General features: G+C 38.0%; 2 protein-coding genes and 2 long non-coding RNA genes across 4 annotated transcripts; 3 read left to right on the top strand and 1 right to left on the bottom strand.

Annotated features, from left to right (window-relative positions):
* Positions 1–1,849: 1,849 nt before the first annotated feature.
* Positions 1,850–4,417, top strand: LOC134221131 (uncharacterized). The gene is made up of 4 exons (XR_009982224.1): positions 1,850–2,278; positions 2,335–2,762; positions 2,827–2,956; positions 3,931–4,417. It is a non-coding gene; the product is annotated as an uncharacterized LOC134221131 (long non-coding RNA).
* A 1,711-nt stretch (positions 4,418–6,128) lies between these two features.
* LOC134221129 (uncharacterized) lies at positions 6,129–10,004 on the bottom strand. Its single transcript, XM_062700323.1, has 4 exons — positions 9,788–10,004; positions 8,637–8,709; positions 7,282–8,479; positions 6,129–7,219 (listed from the first exon to the last, which is right to left on the bottom strand). Exons 1-3 carry the CDS (start codon positions 9,840–9,842, stop codon positions 8,140–8,142), a joined length of 468 nt encoding a protein of 155 aa, XP_062556307.1. The 5' UTR covers positions 9,843–10,004; the 3' UTR covers positions 6,129–7,219; positions 7,282–8,139.
* A 1,568-nt stretch (positions 10,005–11,572) lies between these two features.
* LOC134223402 (uncharacterized) lies at positions 11,573–12,493 on the top strand. The gene is made up of 3 exons (XR_009982564.1): positions 11,573–11,695; positions 11,756–11,908; positions 11,970–12,493. It is a non-coding gene; the product is annotated as an uncharacterized LOC134223402 (long non-coding RNA).
* Positions 12,494–12,619: 126 nt separating this feature from the next.
* LOC134225540 (microfibrillar-associated protein 1-like) lies at positions 12,620–14,417 on the top strand. The gene is made up of 3 exons (XM_062705708.1): positions 12,620–12,825; positions 12,880–13,543; positions 13,601–14,417. Exons 1-3 carry the CDS (start codon positions 12,756–12,758, stop codon positions 14,331–14,333), a joined length of 1,467 nt encoding a protein of 488 aa, XP_062561692.1. The 5' UTR covers positions 12,620–12,755; the 3' UTR covers positions 14,334–14,417.
* The last annotated feature ends 1,497 nt before the right edge of the window (positions 14,418–15,914 follow it).

Raw genomic sequence — 15,914 nt, 5'->3', positions numbered from 1 at the left:
ATTACTGATTTCCGGCAAAATATTTACCGTATCTCGGCAAATGAAACGTCACTTTTACTGAGATCTCGGCAAAAATCGTGTTTGCTGAAACTCGGTGGTGCCCACCTCGGAAAAATAAATAAAAAATGCTGAGATCTCGGCGAAAAATTTTAAGTGTGTACGATTTAATTGCTACTGAAGTGTTGTCTATATACTTTTGAAAAACTATAGCTTAAAAAAAAGTTCTAGGAAAATTATACAAAGGAATGAAAAAGACATTTTACAAGGAATTGGTGGTTGATTTTCAAAAGTAATTTGCAGAAACAGTTCCTGTAAGATTTTCAGAAAAACACCATTTAGACATCTCAGGAATATCTGCAATATTTTTAGAAAAAAAATGTGCGAACAGGAATATCAATTAACCACTTGAGCTAAACATTTTACCTCGTTTTATTGTCTCAGTCAACTCTTTGACCTATTTGAGGTTAACTTCCTAAAGAACTCAAAGTTTATGAAGCCTCTAATAATTTAAAAATTAGAAAAAAAACGAAAATTAGGTTAATTTGTGAACTAGCCTGATGTTGGTTCAAAATCGAACGAATGTTCAGCCAAACCTGGGGCCCTCCTTAGCCGTGCGGTAAGACGCGCGGCTACAAAGCAAGACCATGCTGAGGGTGGCTGGGTTCGATTCCCGGTGCCGATCAAGGCAATTTTCGGATTGGAAATTGTCCCTGGGCATAAAAGTATCATCGTGTTAGCCTCATGATATACGAATGCAAAAATGGTAACCTGGCTTAGAAACCTCGCAGTTAATAACTGTGGAAGTGCTTAATGAACACTAAGCTGCGAGGCGGCACTGTCCCAGTGTGGGGATGTAATGCCATTAAGAAGAAGAAGAAGAAGTTCAGCCAAACATAAAAAACGACCTTTTTCGATTTCTAGTTTAAAATTTTGAAAATAGTTAGAGACGTCAAAAAAACATGGGTTCTTTGGGATAATTGACCTTAAACATATCATCGGTTGAGCGAATAAAAACAAGAAGGGTCAATTAGAAATTCGGGAGAAATCTTAGGTACATTTTGCTGATTGGAAGCCAAAATACATGTGATAGGCCGTTTGGCCCGAACTCACAATTGTAATCAAGCAGGATGAATGAGGACTGCATTCCTTCTCGAATACAATCTGTTGGGAAGAAATCGGATAATGCTAAGTACCCAAAAGTGTGTCTCAATATGTTTTTATATATGGAAATTTTGAACTATTGTACTTTTTACTACATGCGAGTTGTCATGTTATGAAATCTGATGTGAGTCCTGGAGGTTTAAGTAAATTTTATTATATTTTGAATAGCTTTAACTTCAATTAGGGTAAATGGGTTTGACCGTGCAAGTGTTAAATGTCAATTTGAATTGTCAAACCAAAATGCGCCCGACTGTTCTGTTTCTGAATGCGCACGCCACTGTGTTTAGTTCACCCAATGACCGATAGAGTGTTGTTTCCTGTGGATTACAAGCAGGGATGCCCCAGTGAGCAATCTATGTATTAATTATCTAAGAATTAATTCATGAAAAAAATGTTACTTAGGTCCTTTTGAAGAGTTAAGCGAGATTTCTCGAATCCTCATAATTGTTACATACGTCGTTATGAAAAATTATGCTTGATATGATTTTGGAAACAGAGATTCAAACGTCGATTTGTCCAATCTGATAGCACTTCCACGCAAACCATCACCACAGACAGGTAGGGACTACCTGTTGATGGTATTTGTTTGCGTGGAAGTACCTTCAGATTGGACAAATCGACGTTTGAATCCGAGGGGGACGACACTTCGAGATAATCCAAGATTTTCATAATAATCATTGAACTCTTCGTTAACGGTTAAATCTGATTCAAATCTGATTTATCTTATCAAATCCTGTTTAGCGACTCACATCTTCAGTTAAATAAACAGTATCCATGATATCCATGCACATCTCGCTTTTTCATCGCCAGTCATTTTGACAGAATGTCAGATTTGACTCGAGCTCGACAGGCTGTTCTCGGTTCTCTGTGACAACATTATCCCTGCCTGTGGCTTTGTGCTGTGACCGTATATATGCAAGAATCGAATTTATTTTTCGCTGCAAGGTGATGAGTGCATTGTCTCGGCGGAGTTTTAAATTTACTTTAACAAGAAGGACGTGTTCCTGTTTTGTTATAATTCTGTAGACGGTTCTGATTCCTGACGATTGTCCTCAGCGTGATGTACGTGGATACACCGCACATTATTGACTATGACGGGGCAAAAGTAATATTCATAGTAGGTTCCACCGAAATTTGTAGCTTCTGGTTTTACTAATGATGTTCTCTTTACAGATAGCTTTGAAAATGCTGAGATGGAGAAATTGTGAAGATGAACTTACTTACTTATTGTCGGCGTAGCACCAACTTAGAATTCGGAAGTCGGGACTTCCGAACCGAACTTTCTTCCGAAGTTTTATATGTCAAACTAATTGATGCGTTGTTTAGCGCATCTTTAGGCGAATCTAGCGCACTATTTCCGAAGTTGGGAAAGTTGCCTATATCTGGAGAAAAATCCAACTTCGGTATAAAAATCGGTCTAACTTTTATCCGGATAGACAATACAACGAATTCAGTTGAGGATAATGCAACAACTGTTGAGGCCGAAATTGAGGCATCATTTGTTGACATCATTTATGAGACAAAGCAATTAACTTCGCAGAAAATAGAAAAGTTGAGCAATATCTGGAAAACAATTTCGCGAAAAAGCACGAAGACGACTGGTAAGTTTTAAAGCTTTCATTGAACAATTCTAGTCAGAACATCATAAGGCTTCCAATTATTTAGACACTCAGAACGAGAAGCTGAATCACATATTCATCAGACAATCGGTTCGCCAAGTTCGACACACTTCGACGTTGTGGTCTTCGTTTTTAAGCAAATCGTAGGTGATAACCGAGTCGAATAGTTCCTTCTGGTTAGTGTTCTTTTTTGATTTCTAGTCGAATTGGGAATGATTTGGATTGATTTTAAAATTACGTAAGGTTCAGTTTGAATTGAATGATAAGATTTTGATTGGATTTCGATAAGATTTTTTTTATGAATTTGAATTTGATGATGCTTCAGATTAGGAGTTTCAGGTGTCAGGAAATGCAGGAGTAAAGTGGAAAATATGGCTTATTGTTGCACTACCACAAAGTTCGTTTCCCGGTAGGAACTGTGACCTATAGCGTTTGCAATTTTATTAGTGTAGTATTCCATCTGTTTGTATACCATGATTAGAAGCTGATATTTTAATGTTGGTGAATTCTCGATCTATGCATATTGAGGCTGCAAAGCTGGAAATCAACTGGTGATTCTGTGTTCAATTTCGATTGCTTTTGTCAACCACGTAGTAGCAATTACGAATGGTAGGTCATCAAGAGCCAATTGGATTAAATTGCATTGGTTCAAAATTTTGTTTGATTTAAAATGCGTTAGAATTGAGTTTCAATGTACCGTGACCTGCCCTAATTACGCGCATCGCCTAATACCGTGGTATTAATCAAATTCAGAACCTGGCTATCATGCACATCACATTATTTAGTGAAATGTTCAAACATAATGTGTCCATGATAGCCAGGTTCTGATTTTTGATGAAAACCACGGTATTAGGCGATGCGCGGAATGAGGGCAGGTCACGGTAATTGAGATTCAATCTCAAATTAAATGAAATACCAAACCAACAAATCAAAAACTATAGATATCAAAATCAAATACAAACTAAAAATTACACTAAATTTTATTCAAATTGAATCTAAATTCAAGACCAAAACATCTATATCCCAATCCAAAACAAATCTTATCCAAATTCATTTCAAATGCAACTTGCATCAAGTTCAACTCAAACTTCCAATACGAGACTAATGTATTTTTTAAATTTCTAAATCTAATTTAAATCCTTTACTTCAGGAAACAAAGGATGTCTTCAAACTATTATTCACAGTACACGAATAGAAAACTAATCCCTGTACTCGCCAAGTATCGCTCCACCGCCAAAACCAAAAAACAAATGTAATACTGCTGATGTCGAAGTTGAAGTACGCCTAGCAGTGGGATGATCTATACCTACGATTTTATTCTATTAATGTCCGTATGGTGGTGCGTCAGAATCTGGAGTAGCTTACGAGAGCGAAGCTTTTGCTAAACAAGCAGTGCCAACAAGATTCTCTACAGTGTACAACGGTGCCGCCGTCGTCGAGAGATTAAGAGGGAGACAAAACAAAATCGAACTACCAAAACGTTCCGGATTCCTGGCCACTTCGCGGCAAAAGAAGAAAAGTACAAATTACACGCGAGCCGGAATGTAATATACTGTCTTTTCCTTATGTAATAAAATAAGCAAAGGCCCTTGTATCGTATATTGGTTTTGTCTTTCTCGTATACTAAGTATACGTAAGGGCTATATGATCGCTCCAAAAACAAACTTTTTATAGAAGGCCCGGAGACCCATAGTGTTATATACCGATCGACTCAGCTCGACGAATTGATGTGATGTCTGTGTGTGTGTCTATGCGCACCCACCCAAAAAAAATGTCACTCATTTTTCAGGCACTTATCCTTAACCGATTTACTCGCAACGAGTTGCATTCGACGCAGAATACTGTCCCATTGTTTCCTATTGGCCAGATCGGACTATGGGTTCAAGAGCAATGGCCAAAATACTATTTTTATAATGCACGAGAAAGGCACCATCACCGCTAGGTGGATTAATCAAGGTTTTTTCTTCATATTCATAATAAAATGCATATTGCATATGTATTCAACAACTGTTCTTGTTTATGGGATAACAATCGCAACATGGATTTTAGTTTAAAAACATATCAATATATCTCGCGGTCATTTGATTGTATATTATTATTCCTGAAACGTGTGCTGGTCTTTCAAGATGTGTTACATAATTCTCGATGGCAATGCATAACATGTCGCTATTGTCATGCAGCTCTAATTTATATTCGCAATCGATCCGGACCAATTCGAAATATGCTCCTTTTACACCTATTCCTTTCACTTCAACATCCTCAGGAGCGTTGATCGGTGCCGTGAATCGAGTGTAGGACCTTCTTTTCCGCTCAAATAGGTGAACTCATAAACCTTACAAATCGACAAATGGCCATTGCCGAGGTCCATCATAATCCATTCCCCGATACTAAGATATTGTCGTGTTTCATTTAGGTGAACCATTACAAGTTGATCGTTTTGGCAGCTCCACTGAAGCGCTGCAATCTGTCCGAGGAAACTCTTTCGAAATCCGCTTGTAGCATCCAAATGAACGTTGATTTTTGACATGTATCAATTTACCGTTTTGTGCCTGATTTTGAACGTGTTACGATCATTACAATTCTTCGAATCTCTCACATGTAGCTCAGAGCCAGTATTGAGGAAAATTTCATCAGCTTCATAAATGTCTTCATTATCGATTTCTTCAACCTCTTCGTAACAGGGCACAAATTCAAATTTTCCCACTTGCTCATCGCATTTTCTTTAGGTTTTCTTAAGTAAATGCATTCTCTAAATAGTTCTTCAGTAACTTCTATAGAGAATAAGTTGATTAGACGACTTGCCTCATTTTTTGCATCTCTGACGATTTCGGCTATCCGTGAATTGGAAGGCAGGTTCAAGTGTGAATCAGCTGCTTTGGCCCTTTTCAATCGTGGAAATTGAAAATCGTCTTTGCACTTGTGCATAATTTCGATCTTAGCTTCGATTTTGTGTAGCCGTGATTCGAAGGACTGCATGTCAAAGTTAACAACGGTGGATTCAGTAGATGTAAACGAACGAGATGTACGAAAAAACTCTCACATTCCTGACTTTGTAACAAAGTAATATCGAAGTCGTAATGCTTTTCCCTGCACAGGATGATAAAATTTATCAGGGCATGCGCATTGATCTCCAGGCCCCAATAGCAATTTGTGGTTAGACAATGCTCTATGTTCTTAAATTTCGCAACGCTCCAATTCCGCCAGGCTCTGACGAAAAATACACAGACCCTGCAATTACAAATATAGTTATATGTTTATAGTATTTGTTCCAATCGATGCTGGGTCGAAGAAGTAAGAAGAAAGAAGGAAGAAAGAATAAAAAGAAAGAAAAAGAAAAAAGGAAGAAGCAAGGGAGAAGGAAGAAGTAAAAAGAAGGAAAAATGAAGAAGGAAAAAAGGTAAAATGAAGAAGGAAGAAAGGAGAATAAAGAAGGAAAAATAAGGAATAAGAAAGAAGGTAGAAGGAAAAAGGAAGAATGAAGAAGGAAGAAGGATGTGGGAAGGAGAAAGAAGGAAGAAGTATGGAGGAAGAAGAAAAAAAGAAGGAGCAAGAAAGAAGAAGTAAGAAAGAAGAAGGAATAAGGAAGGAGGAAGGAATAAAGAAGAAGGAAAAAGGAAGGAGGAAGGAATAAAGAAGAAAGAAGAAGGCAAAAGGAAAAAGGAAGGAGGTGGAAGAAAGAAGGCTGAGGGAAAAGAAAGAAAGTAGAAGGAAAAAGGAAGAATGAAGAAGGAAGAAGGAAGAAGGATGTGGGAAGGAAGAAGTAAAGAGGAAGAAGAAAAAAGAAGAAGGAAGAAAGCAAAAAGAAGGAGGAAACAGGAAGAAATAAGAAGGAAAAGGGAAGGAGCATGAAAGAAGAAAGAATAAGGAAGGAGGAAGGAAAAAAGAAGAAGGAAAAAATAAGGAGGAAGGAATAAAGAAGGAAGAATAGAAGGCAGAAGGAAAAAGGAAAGAGGTGGAAGAAAGAAGGCTGAGGGAAGGAGGAATAAAGAAGAAGAAAGAAGGAAGAAAGAAGAAAGGAGAAGGAAGGAGGAATGAAGAATAAGAAATTAGGTATAAGGTAGAAGGGAGAAAAATGCGAAGGAAAAATGAAGAAAGAAAGAATACTTGAGGAGGAAGAAGGCCTAATTGGCTGACACCGTTCCAATCTATGTTTTGCACGCAAAATGCCTACCAAACACTGAACAGCCTTTTCTCGGGACAACCCTCGTACTCCATTAAAGAATCCCTGAGTTTTCTCATGAGATCCAAATAAATGGCTGTGCCTTCAGCATCTGGAATGTTATTTCGAAGAGCATTGGCAACTCTCGGCTCTATTATCTTTTCAACAGGCTTGAATTTCATTTTATCAGTGCTACTCAAATCTGAAGGAAACAATCCATGTTGATCTCTGGAAAGAGACAGCAGCTCGAACAAATGAACTCCGGAGATTTGAAACTTTCCTGTGAATATTTCAACAAGTATTAAAGTTATGATTTGATCAGTGATATAAATTATAATTTACCAAATATCAGTCGTTTGTCCGTCTTCATCAATCTCATTCGGAACTTATTTAAGAGATGCGTTGGGTCCTGGATGCAAATGTTACTCGTTTCATATTTCGCAACATACCACGCTCCAAATGGGTTTTGATATGCACACGGAATACACATTTTTCGCAGCATTGCTGAAATCAATCGTGGATCGCCATCCGATGCTCGGCAAACCAGATCTAGACCAGCATCCATACACCGTTGCTCGGTGTAGCTCCACCTACGAAGCACATCGTCACTTGAAAACTTGTTATCGCTACACGAATACATTAGACAGAATGATACTGCGTCAGATTTCAATGGCTGGGCCATTGTTACGTAAAGATTCCGTCCAATAGAGTAATTATTGATGTACTCTATAACCTTTTTTGGTGACGAAGCAGGGAAGAACGATTTCATTGGCATACCGTCAGAGTCGAAAGGCGGAACTAAACCATAAACCTGATCTCGTTTGGTATCATAGCCAATCCCACCGCTGATTCTTGTTGCGTCTTCACTTAAAACAAACACTTTCGGTAGCTGATTATTATTCAGAAATTCCAGAAAGTCGCCCATTCGCAGGTGATTTGGCTCTATTCCTCGGCCAAGGTGCATCAAATGCCGTTGGCATGTTCTGACGGAAGGTGCAACAGCATTAGCGTGATCGAACTCATACGCAGCTTTGCCGCCTTGTATGAACCTAAACGTAAAGAAATCCTTTTCTTTTTGGGTGTACCTTCGGCCTTTTGAATTACGATTTGCGTTACGGTTTTCACAGGTCAATTGGAGAGCAAGGGAAACACTGGCCGATGTATTTCGGACACTGTAATTGGCCTGACTACAGCGTCCGTCTAGTTTAATGGATCTGATGATAAGTTGGTAGGCTGCTCCTTATAATCCTGGTAGTTCATCGGCTGAATGTCTAAATGCTGTAGTGCGCTATCCGACAGCGTCGGCGGTTCATAGTCATAGACATTGTGTTTTACTTCTTGCTCTTCACTAAACTGCTCTTCTATATATGAATCATGTGGATCAAAATGTTGTTCACTGCAGTCTAGGTATTCTGCTTCGTAGGTTTCGGTCGACTCGAGGGGAATAGACTGAACTACTTCGATGGTATTTTCGTGAAAACTGGACGCCCACTTACGTTTACCCGATCTTTGCGCCTCCGGTTGTTCTTGGAAGGTATCGCTGCAGGAACGATATCATTATGTCTCTGTTTGATATGCGAGGAAAAGTTGGATACTTTCCAACTTTTTGACTTTTCCTGGCGAATTGTAATGGATGCCTCACAAAACGGGCACTGGATCAAGGCTTTCATTCCATTATCATCACAGGCAACACTAACCTGCATCGACGACAAGTGATAAACGAAGTCGGGTACACTTTCAATATGTTCAAGGGTGCTCTTGTTAACGAATCTATGAATGATAAAACAATAAATAGAAAAGAATTTGAATGTTTTATTAGTGAATTTTGTATTTGAATTCGGGTCTTTTTATTCTTCACTGGCATTACATCCCCCACTGGGACATTGCCGCCTTAGCAGTTTTCATTAAGCACTTCCACAGTTATTAAGTGCGAGGTTTCTAAGCCAAGTTACCATTTTTGCATTCGTATATCATGAGGCTATGAGACTATAATACTTTTATGCCCAAGGAAGTCGCGACAATTTCCAAACCAAAAATTGCCTAAACCGGCACCCTCAGCATGGTCTTACTTTGTATCCACGCATCTTACCGCACGGCTAAGGAGGGCCCCAAATTCAGGTCTTGTTTAGGGCAACTTTCGGATTATAAATATATTCGAGCGTAGGATATGTAGACCGTCCTTAAGATAGCCTTACAACTCGGGAAAATTTTCCACCAAATTTTGGTCCATCCGTGCATTTCAAATGGGGCCGGGATTTTGATTTTCCGTGCCCAAATCCCGAATACATTGCATATGTAAAAATACATGGGGAAAAATCCGAGGACCAAATTCCCGAGGTATGAGGCCTAGCGGTAAGATGCGCGGCTATTAAGCAAGACCATTCTGAGGTGCACATGTTTTCCCATGGGAAAACTGTCAAAACGCACGCAAACGTATCAATTGTGTTTGGCCCATAAACGCGACGAGCGATGCGACGTGACGCAACTCACGTGAAAGAATAACAACAATCATAATCAACAGGCTGTCAAATTGCACTGTCACGTCGCGTCGGTGCCGGCTTAGGCAATTTTCGGTTTGGAAATTGTCCCAATTTCCCTGGACATAAAAGTATCATTGTGTTAGCCTCATGATATACGAATGCAAAATGGTAACTTGGCTTAACTGTGGAAGTGCTGAATGAACACTAAGCAATGAGGCGGACAATGTTCCAGTGGGGGATGTAATGCCAATAAGAAGAAGGAGGATATGTTGTCTTTAAAGAGAGGAGCAGGATAACTAATCTGCTCGTGTAATACGTACAGTCTGGACTATTCTCATTTTACAAATGTTTACAAAATAACCACTTACCTCTTCTTGTAGAAGTTAATAATTTTCTCCCGCACAGCTTCGTCTTCTCGCTCATCTATAGTTTTTGGCCTACATTGCCGAATGGCTTCCTGTCGAAGCAACTTCTTACAGAACTTGGCGATGCCATGGGTTTGGATAGTGCTTGCTATTACTTTAAGAACACTCCTCTCGCCCAACATAAAGCGAAAAGTTTGCAAGGGTCCGTTAAATCCGATGACTTTCTGCCATTCCTGTTCGGACTTCCCCGTTATTTTGGGAAAATTCCGTACCTCCTCTTCCATGTCCTTAATTATCCTTTTCATCTAGATGGGCCAAACCCCATGGATGTATTTTAATTCTTCTAGAATCACCCGGATTCTCTCCGAATCGGACCGGTTACCTTGGACAGCTCTCTCCAAAAGAAATCCATATTAAGAGACCACGCGCGACACGGAACGCACTTTTCAAATACACAAGAATGGAACTGATAGAGACTGAATCTACGACGGAAACACTAAAGGAAACAGAAACTAATTTAATTCGATTCAATGTAAACAATCGAGGTGTTTATAAACAGCTGAATAATAATGACATTTGGTTGGTTAGTATTAGTATTGCAACTGTAGCGGTGGGTGTGAACATGAAATGAAATATCCACGGAAAATCAAAAATGAGCTAAAAACTTATGAAATCGAAAATTATCCGATAAAATCTGATTTAGCGAAAGCAAATGGCTAAACTCACATAAAATGAGTCATAGTCAGAATAATGGGTTGAAAATTGATAAAATTAAATCCCAGTGGATTACTGTCGCCCCCCTCGAGACTTGCACTCCGTGGCTGGCTCGTCTCGTAAATAACACAACATTTATTAATTATTTAAAAAGATGAAAAATAAATTATTTATAATAAAATAAATTGAAATCATATCAAGTTAAAGAGCTATATGATAAAGAAAAAAATGTTGGCCTATTTCAAAAACCGAAACCCTTCAAATGAATATTCCCCGTACAATAATGTGTGAAATAATATTATACATATTGTAATACAATAATCATAATATTGAAAGATTATTGCACAGCTTTTAATTTGGATTAACGGCTGAATCGTTTAAAAAATCATACTATTCAAAGTCTTTCGTGAATATAATCATAATCGTAATAATCGCTAGAAACAAAAAGTGAAGATAAACTAATGATTCGTGGTAAAATTGCTCTTCAAAAACATAAGCAAAAGTTGATGTTTTTGAATGGTAACGATACTTAACAACCCATTCAATGTATCATCCAAAATCAAAATATTAAATAGGCTATCGTAAATATCATTCATCGCATAATTAACGTACAATATTTCATATGATTCCATAAAAAATTCAACTATGATTTTTTATACTCAAAAAACGATAGCTAGAAAAATAGTAGTATGATTCCTTTTTATTCGGGCTCTCTCCTTTTGAGTAAGTACCCGAGAATATAGATAGTGGAATATATAGATGAGCGAAGATAAATCCTCTGTCTCCAAACGAACTGTCAAACGTGTCTCCAAACGAGCATGACGTCACGATTTCAATGGAAACGTTAAGGGCTGTGACGTCATATGCGCGTGTGCACGGGCAAAAAAATCGACTCAGCCATGCTTTCGCTCATCTATAGATTCTACTATCTACACTGTGAACCACCAATACCCATTAAAGAGCAAAAATACCTCATTTTTTGACAATGTATGGAGCTGTCAAAAAAGTGGGTATTTTATTTTTTAGATAATGCGTATTTATCAACCATTTTGCCATATTGAATAGTTACTCATTAAAGAGTGAAAAACTACTTACGTGCATACCAACAAGAACAAATAACTGATAATCCGCTGAGCCCGCGTTTGCAAACGACATGCAATAAAATTTAAAAATCTTTGTGATTTATGGTAATAAAACGTAAGTTGTTTATATTTTTAGTTGTTCTAACAACTATTCAACATAATTCCTTTATTACAGACCAAAAACACAGAGGAATACATAAAATTAGGAATATGTAATGGAATCGCACATCAAGATCCTGATTACCAGAATCTGATCCGCTAGCGCCAGCCCCAACAGCTGCTCCCGAAAAGAAACCAGAGCCCTACATGCAGTAATCAAATGGATAAGGTTTGATTTCTATTTTGTGTATGGAAATAAGTCGATAAACTTATACTAAGTCTTATTTCAGATTACGACCAAGCGTACGAGAATGTCGTCCATAGTAATTGACGGCCGGGAAATCAAGCTTTTTATCGGCGTTCATCTGACGGCAGTTCCGTTACAGCAGCCGCTGAAAGGAGACTCAAGAAGCCAATGTGAAATGAGGACGCTGATGACAACAATTCAGCATTGGTTGATCTCGACTTTTACGCTGTATAATATTGTTTTCGAGATTGTTTCTAAGTGAATATGTTGTTGTATGTAAATAGATCTTAATGTCAGGAAATAAAACTTCATGCCTCTTAAATTATAACAATGTCTTTTTCAAATCCATATTATTTTTTCTATACGAATTATTTAGAATAGAAAAGAGTAAGTTTTACCCACTGTGCTCGAATTTTGTTTACGATAATGGGTAAAAATCACACATGAACTTGACGTACAGGTCTTTTACCCATTAATGAGTAAACGCTGTTTACTCTTTTAATGAGTTGAACTATTTAACTTCATAATGGGTACATTTTTACCCATTAAAGAGTACTTTGGTGGCACAGTGTATACCCGAGAAGTATAAATATTTTGAACTCAAATTTTGTGTTGATTTATCTGTCCGTGTACCCCCATGTCGCGAATTTCTGGTGTTCATGTTGCTGAATATACTGTCACTGCTGTCACTGGCCGTCCTCATCAAAGCTTAAACCAAGATGAATACAACCCTGGCTCAAACTTTTATCATTCGCGTTGATGTTTACATTTCTTGAGAAAGAAAAATCGATTCGAAAATCTTGTAATTTTCCTACATTAATTCGCTAAAATGACTTCGCAACCAACAATATACGGCATTCAAAGTACAGCAGGGGCTGTTCCTATCCGAAACCCGAGAGGTAAGCATTAGAATTGATGACCCCAACTATGTCTAATTGACTTGTGACTTGTAGGTGAACTGTCCATGCAAAAGGTGAAAGTTCACCGATATGTATCGGGAAAACGTCCGGAATACGCCCAACATTCCAGTAGCGAAGAGGAATCTGACGAGGATGATTTCATCGACAATCGTAGAACGGCGGAAGAATCCTATCGCGAATCCCGCCGCCGCGAGGAAACGGATGGAGAAGATGACATTCAGGGAAATATGGACGATCCTCGTATTCGGCGCTTGCATGCCATACGGAGTGCAGCGGAAGCGGAGGAGATTGAACGTGAGCGTAGAGAGCGTCATCGGGTGATTCACGAACCGGAACTTGTTCAATCAGAAGAAGAGGAGGAAGCTAATGAAGTCGAGGAGGAAGAACCTGGCCAACATTTGCGTCACCGACACAGACCGGAGGAGTCGGATGATGAAGAGGAAGACGAGAACGTACCGGGATCTGGGGAAAATCTCACCAGGATGCGGCGCATTTCCATTGGTTCGGAGTCGGAATCGGATACGGAACTGAGCGATTCCGAGATTGAACGTAGGAGAAATATGTTGAGGCTGAAGATGTTACAACAGAAAAAGGAAGAGGAAGTTCTTCAAAAAGAGGATGAAGGCCAATCGGACACATCGGAATCGGAAAGTTCAGAATACGAAGAGACAGAGAGCGAGGAAGAGAATGAACCAAGGTAAATCAAAGGTAAAATCTGGTCTAGCAAATTGGTAATTATTATTATTTTTTCTAGATTAAAACCATTGTTTGTACGCAAAAAAGATAGAACGACGGTGATCGAGAAGGAGCGCGAAGCCAATAAACAAAAACAACTTGAGTATGAATCGAAAAAAGCTGCCAAGGAGCGTCGTCGACAAACCTTGAAGCTAGTTGAAGACAGCATCAAGAAGGACATGGAAAAGGCCAAAGTGGATAATGAGCCAAATTTGAACGATGTCAATACAGATGATGAGAACGATGAGGTTGAATATGAAGCGTGGAAACTGCGGGAATTGAAGCGTATTAAACGAGATCGTGAAGAGAAGGAGTCGCTTGAGAAGGAAAAACTGGAAATAGATCGAATACGAAACATGACGGAGGAAGAACGCCGCCAGGATCAACGACTCAATCCCAAACAGGTCACAAACAAAACTGTCAAAGGAAAGTATAAGTTCTTGCAAAAGTACTATCATCGCGGTGCTTTCTACTTGGACCAGGAAGATCAAGTGTACAAGCAGGACTTTTCCGCTCCAACGCTGGAAGATCACTTCGACAAAACCATCCTGCCCAAGGTCATGCAAGTCAAGAACTTCGGGAGATGTGGCAGAACCAAATACACCCATTTGGTGGATCAGGATACCACAAAAGCCGAATCACCTTGGTTTGCAGATTCAGCTAATAATACTAAATTTTACAATGAAAGGGCTGGAGGAATGCGTCAAGTTTTTGACAAACCATCTTCTTACAAAAACAAACGTGACATCTAAATATTTATATACATACAATATTATCTTTCTGTTGTAGTTTGAAAATGGTATATATAAATAAACTTGCAAAATAACAGCACATTATTTGATACCGTATTATTGGCTATTTACACTACAGTCATGATATATAGCTTATCTAGTATCTTGATATTGAATGTCATATGAAAGAAAAATCCAATAATTGTCATGATCCTTAAGTTCGTAGGCGATAAATTACTAAATTCATCACATGATAAATTTGGTGGTTATTTTTACGGTGAGATAAATTTAGTTCGGTGACATTGAACACAGCAGTGAAATTCTCCGCTGAAAATGTTCATGACTGTATCCTATTCAGTATTTTTAATTATTACGATTATAAATTGATACATCATAGGTATATGGAGTTAGACATCAAAATGATTATGATTAAAGAGATAAGAGCTCGTTCGCCGGAATTGTGAATAATCAATAAAGATAAACACGATGTTAGTTTTTATTACTACTGTGGCTGTGGGAAGCGTGTGAATAAGCACATATAACCTCTGCTAAACTAGCAGGAAAAATCGAGCAGGAAAAAAGCTCTTTCAGTGCGCCACCTGTGCCTGAATGCATGAACTATGAGCAGGTAAAAATATTTTCCCTGCTAACTTCACATTTTGAGCTTTTTTCCTGCTAACTTCACAATATTGAGCTTTTTCCCGGCTGAGTTCACAGGTCGAGCTTTTTTCCTGCTGAGTTCGAATTCGTGCATTACGTAGTGATATTTTTATTTTCAAATGTTTTTAATTAAATAATTGATTATTTGTTTTCAAATATAATAAATGGAATAACTTCTAGAATGGTGAGTCAAGATTAAAAAATAATTGTTTTATTGATGCCGGCAAATTTCAATGGGTTTAGGTAATATTTACAATTACATATCATAATTATACAGCAATACATAACGATTTTTGAAAATCTTAAATTAAAATTAGACATGTTGAGTAAAAAGTAAAATAGGATAGGTAATGCTAAATTTCAGATTTGTCTAACTAAGAAAATTTTTCAATTATGCTAACTAATACTAATATGAAATCAAGTTCAAAGTTTTCCTGAAACAATTTATCAAATATTGAGTGAATATTTTGGAAACGCTGATATTGCTTTTGGAATTGGTAATTGGTGCTTTATAAAAACGATAGCCTGCTAGTAGGGTATCTGTTCCTATATTAATAACAGCCCGTATATTAATCCCAACCGTCGATAAACCAAATAAAAATCAATTTATTTAATAAGACTTTTATTCAGTACAATGTTGGTACTAAAATTAGAAGCATGGTTATTTCAAAACGTCTTGAAAATAGCTAGGGTACCTACTGATGAATTTAGATATAAGATATTCTGCTGGAAAGTATTTAGTATGCTGAAGTCTTGAAGCAAGTCCGTATGAGTAGTTGTGATACATAATATGAAAACAATGTTGTAAAATGCTGTTTTTAGCAAAGAAGAATGAAAAATTAAAACATGATGAGTTGATGCTTATTAGGCGGAACTTTTAAAACGCGTCAACGTTTTTATCCTGTTCGTATACCTTTTGAGCAATGTTGAAAAAATCTGTTT

Source organism: Armigeres subalbatus, chromosome 3 (genome assembly GCF_024139115.2).
Source record: "Armigeres subalbatus isolate Guangzhou_Male chromosome 3, GZ_Asu_2, whole genome shotgun sequence".
Lineage (NCBI taxonomy): Eukaryota > Metazoa > Arthropoda > Insecta > Diptera > Culicidae > Armigeres > Armigeres subalbatus.
Note: the sequence above shows the minus strand (reverse complement) of the source record. Positions and strands in the feature narration are given on the sequence as shown.

Bases quoted from the DNA above. Each gene is read 5' to 3' on its own strand.
- LOC134221129 (XM_062700323.1), bottom strand. From the start codon at position 9,842: ATGAGCGAGAAGACGAAGCTGTGCGGGAGAAAATTATTAACTTCTACA. The intron at 8,710-9,787 runs GTAAGTGGTTAT...TATCATTCATAG, and splicing joins ATTAACTTCTACAAGAAGAG to ATTCGTTAACAAGAGCACCC. The intron at 8,480-8,636 runs GTTAGTGTTGCC...TCGTTCCTGCAG, and splicing joins ATCACTTGTCGTCGATGCAG to CGATACCTTCCAAGAACAAC.
- LOC134225540 (XM_062705708.1), top strand. From the start codon at position 12,756: ATGACTTCGCAACCAACAATATACGGCATTCAAAGTACAGCAGGGGCT. The intron at 12,826-12,879 runs GTAAGCATTAGA...TGTGACTTGTAG, and splicing joins TCCTATCCGAAACCCGAGAG to GTGAACTGTCCATGCAAAAG. The intron at 13,544-13,600 runs GTAAATCAAAGG...TATTTTTTCTAG, and splicing joins GAGGAAGAGAATGAACCAAG to ATTAAAACCATTGTTTGTAC.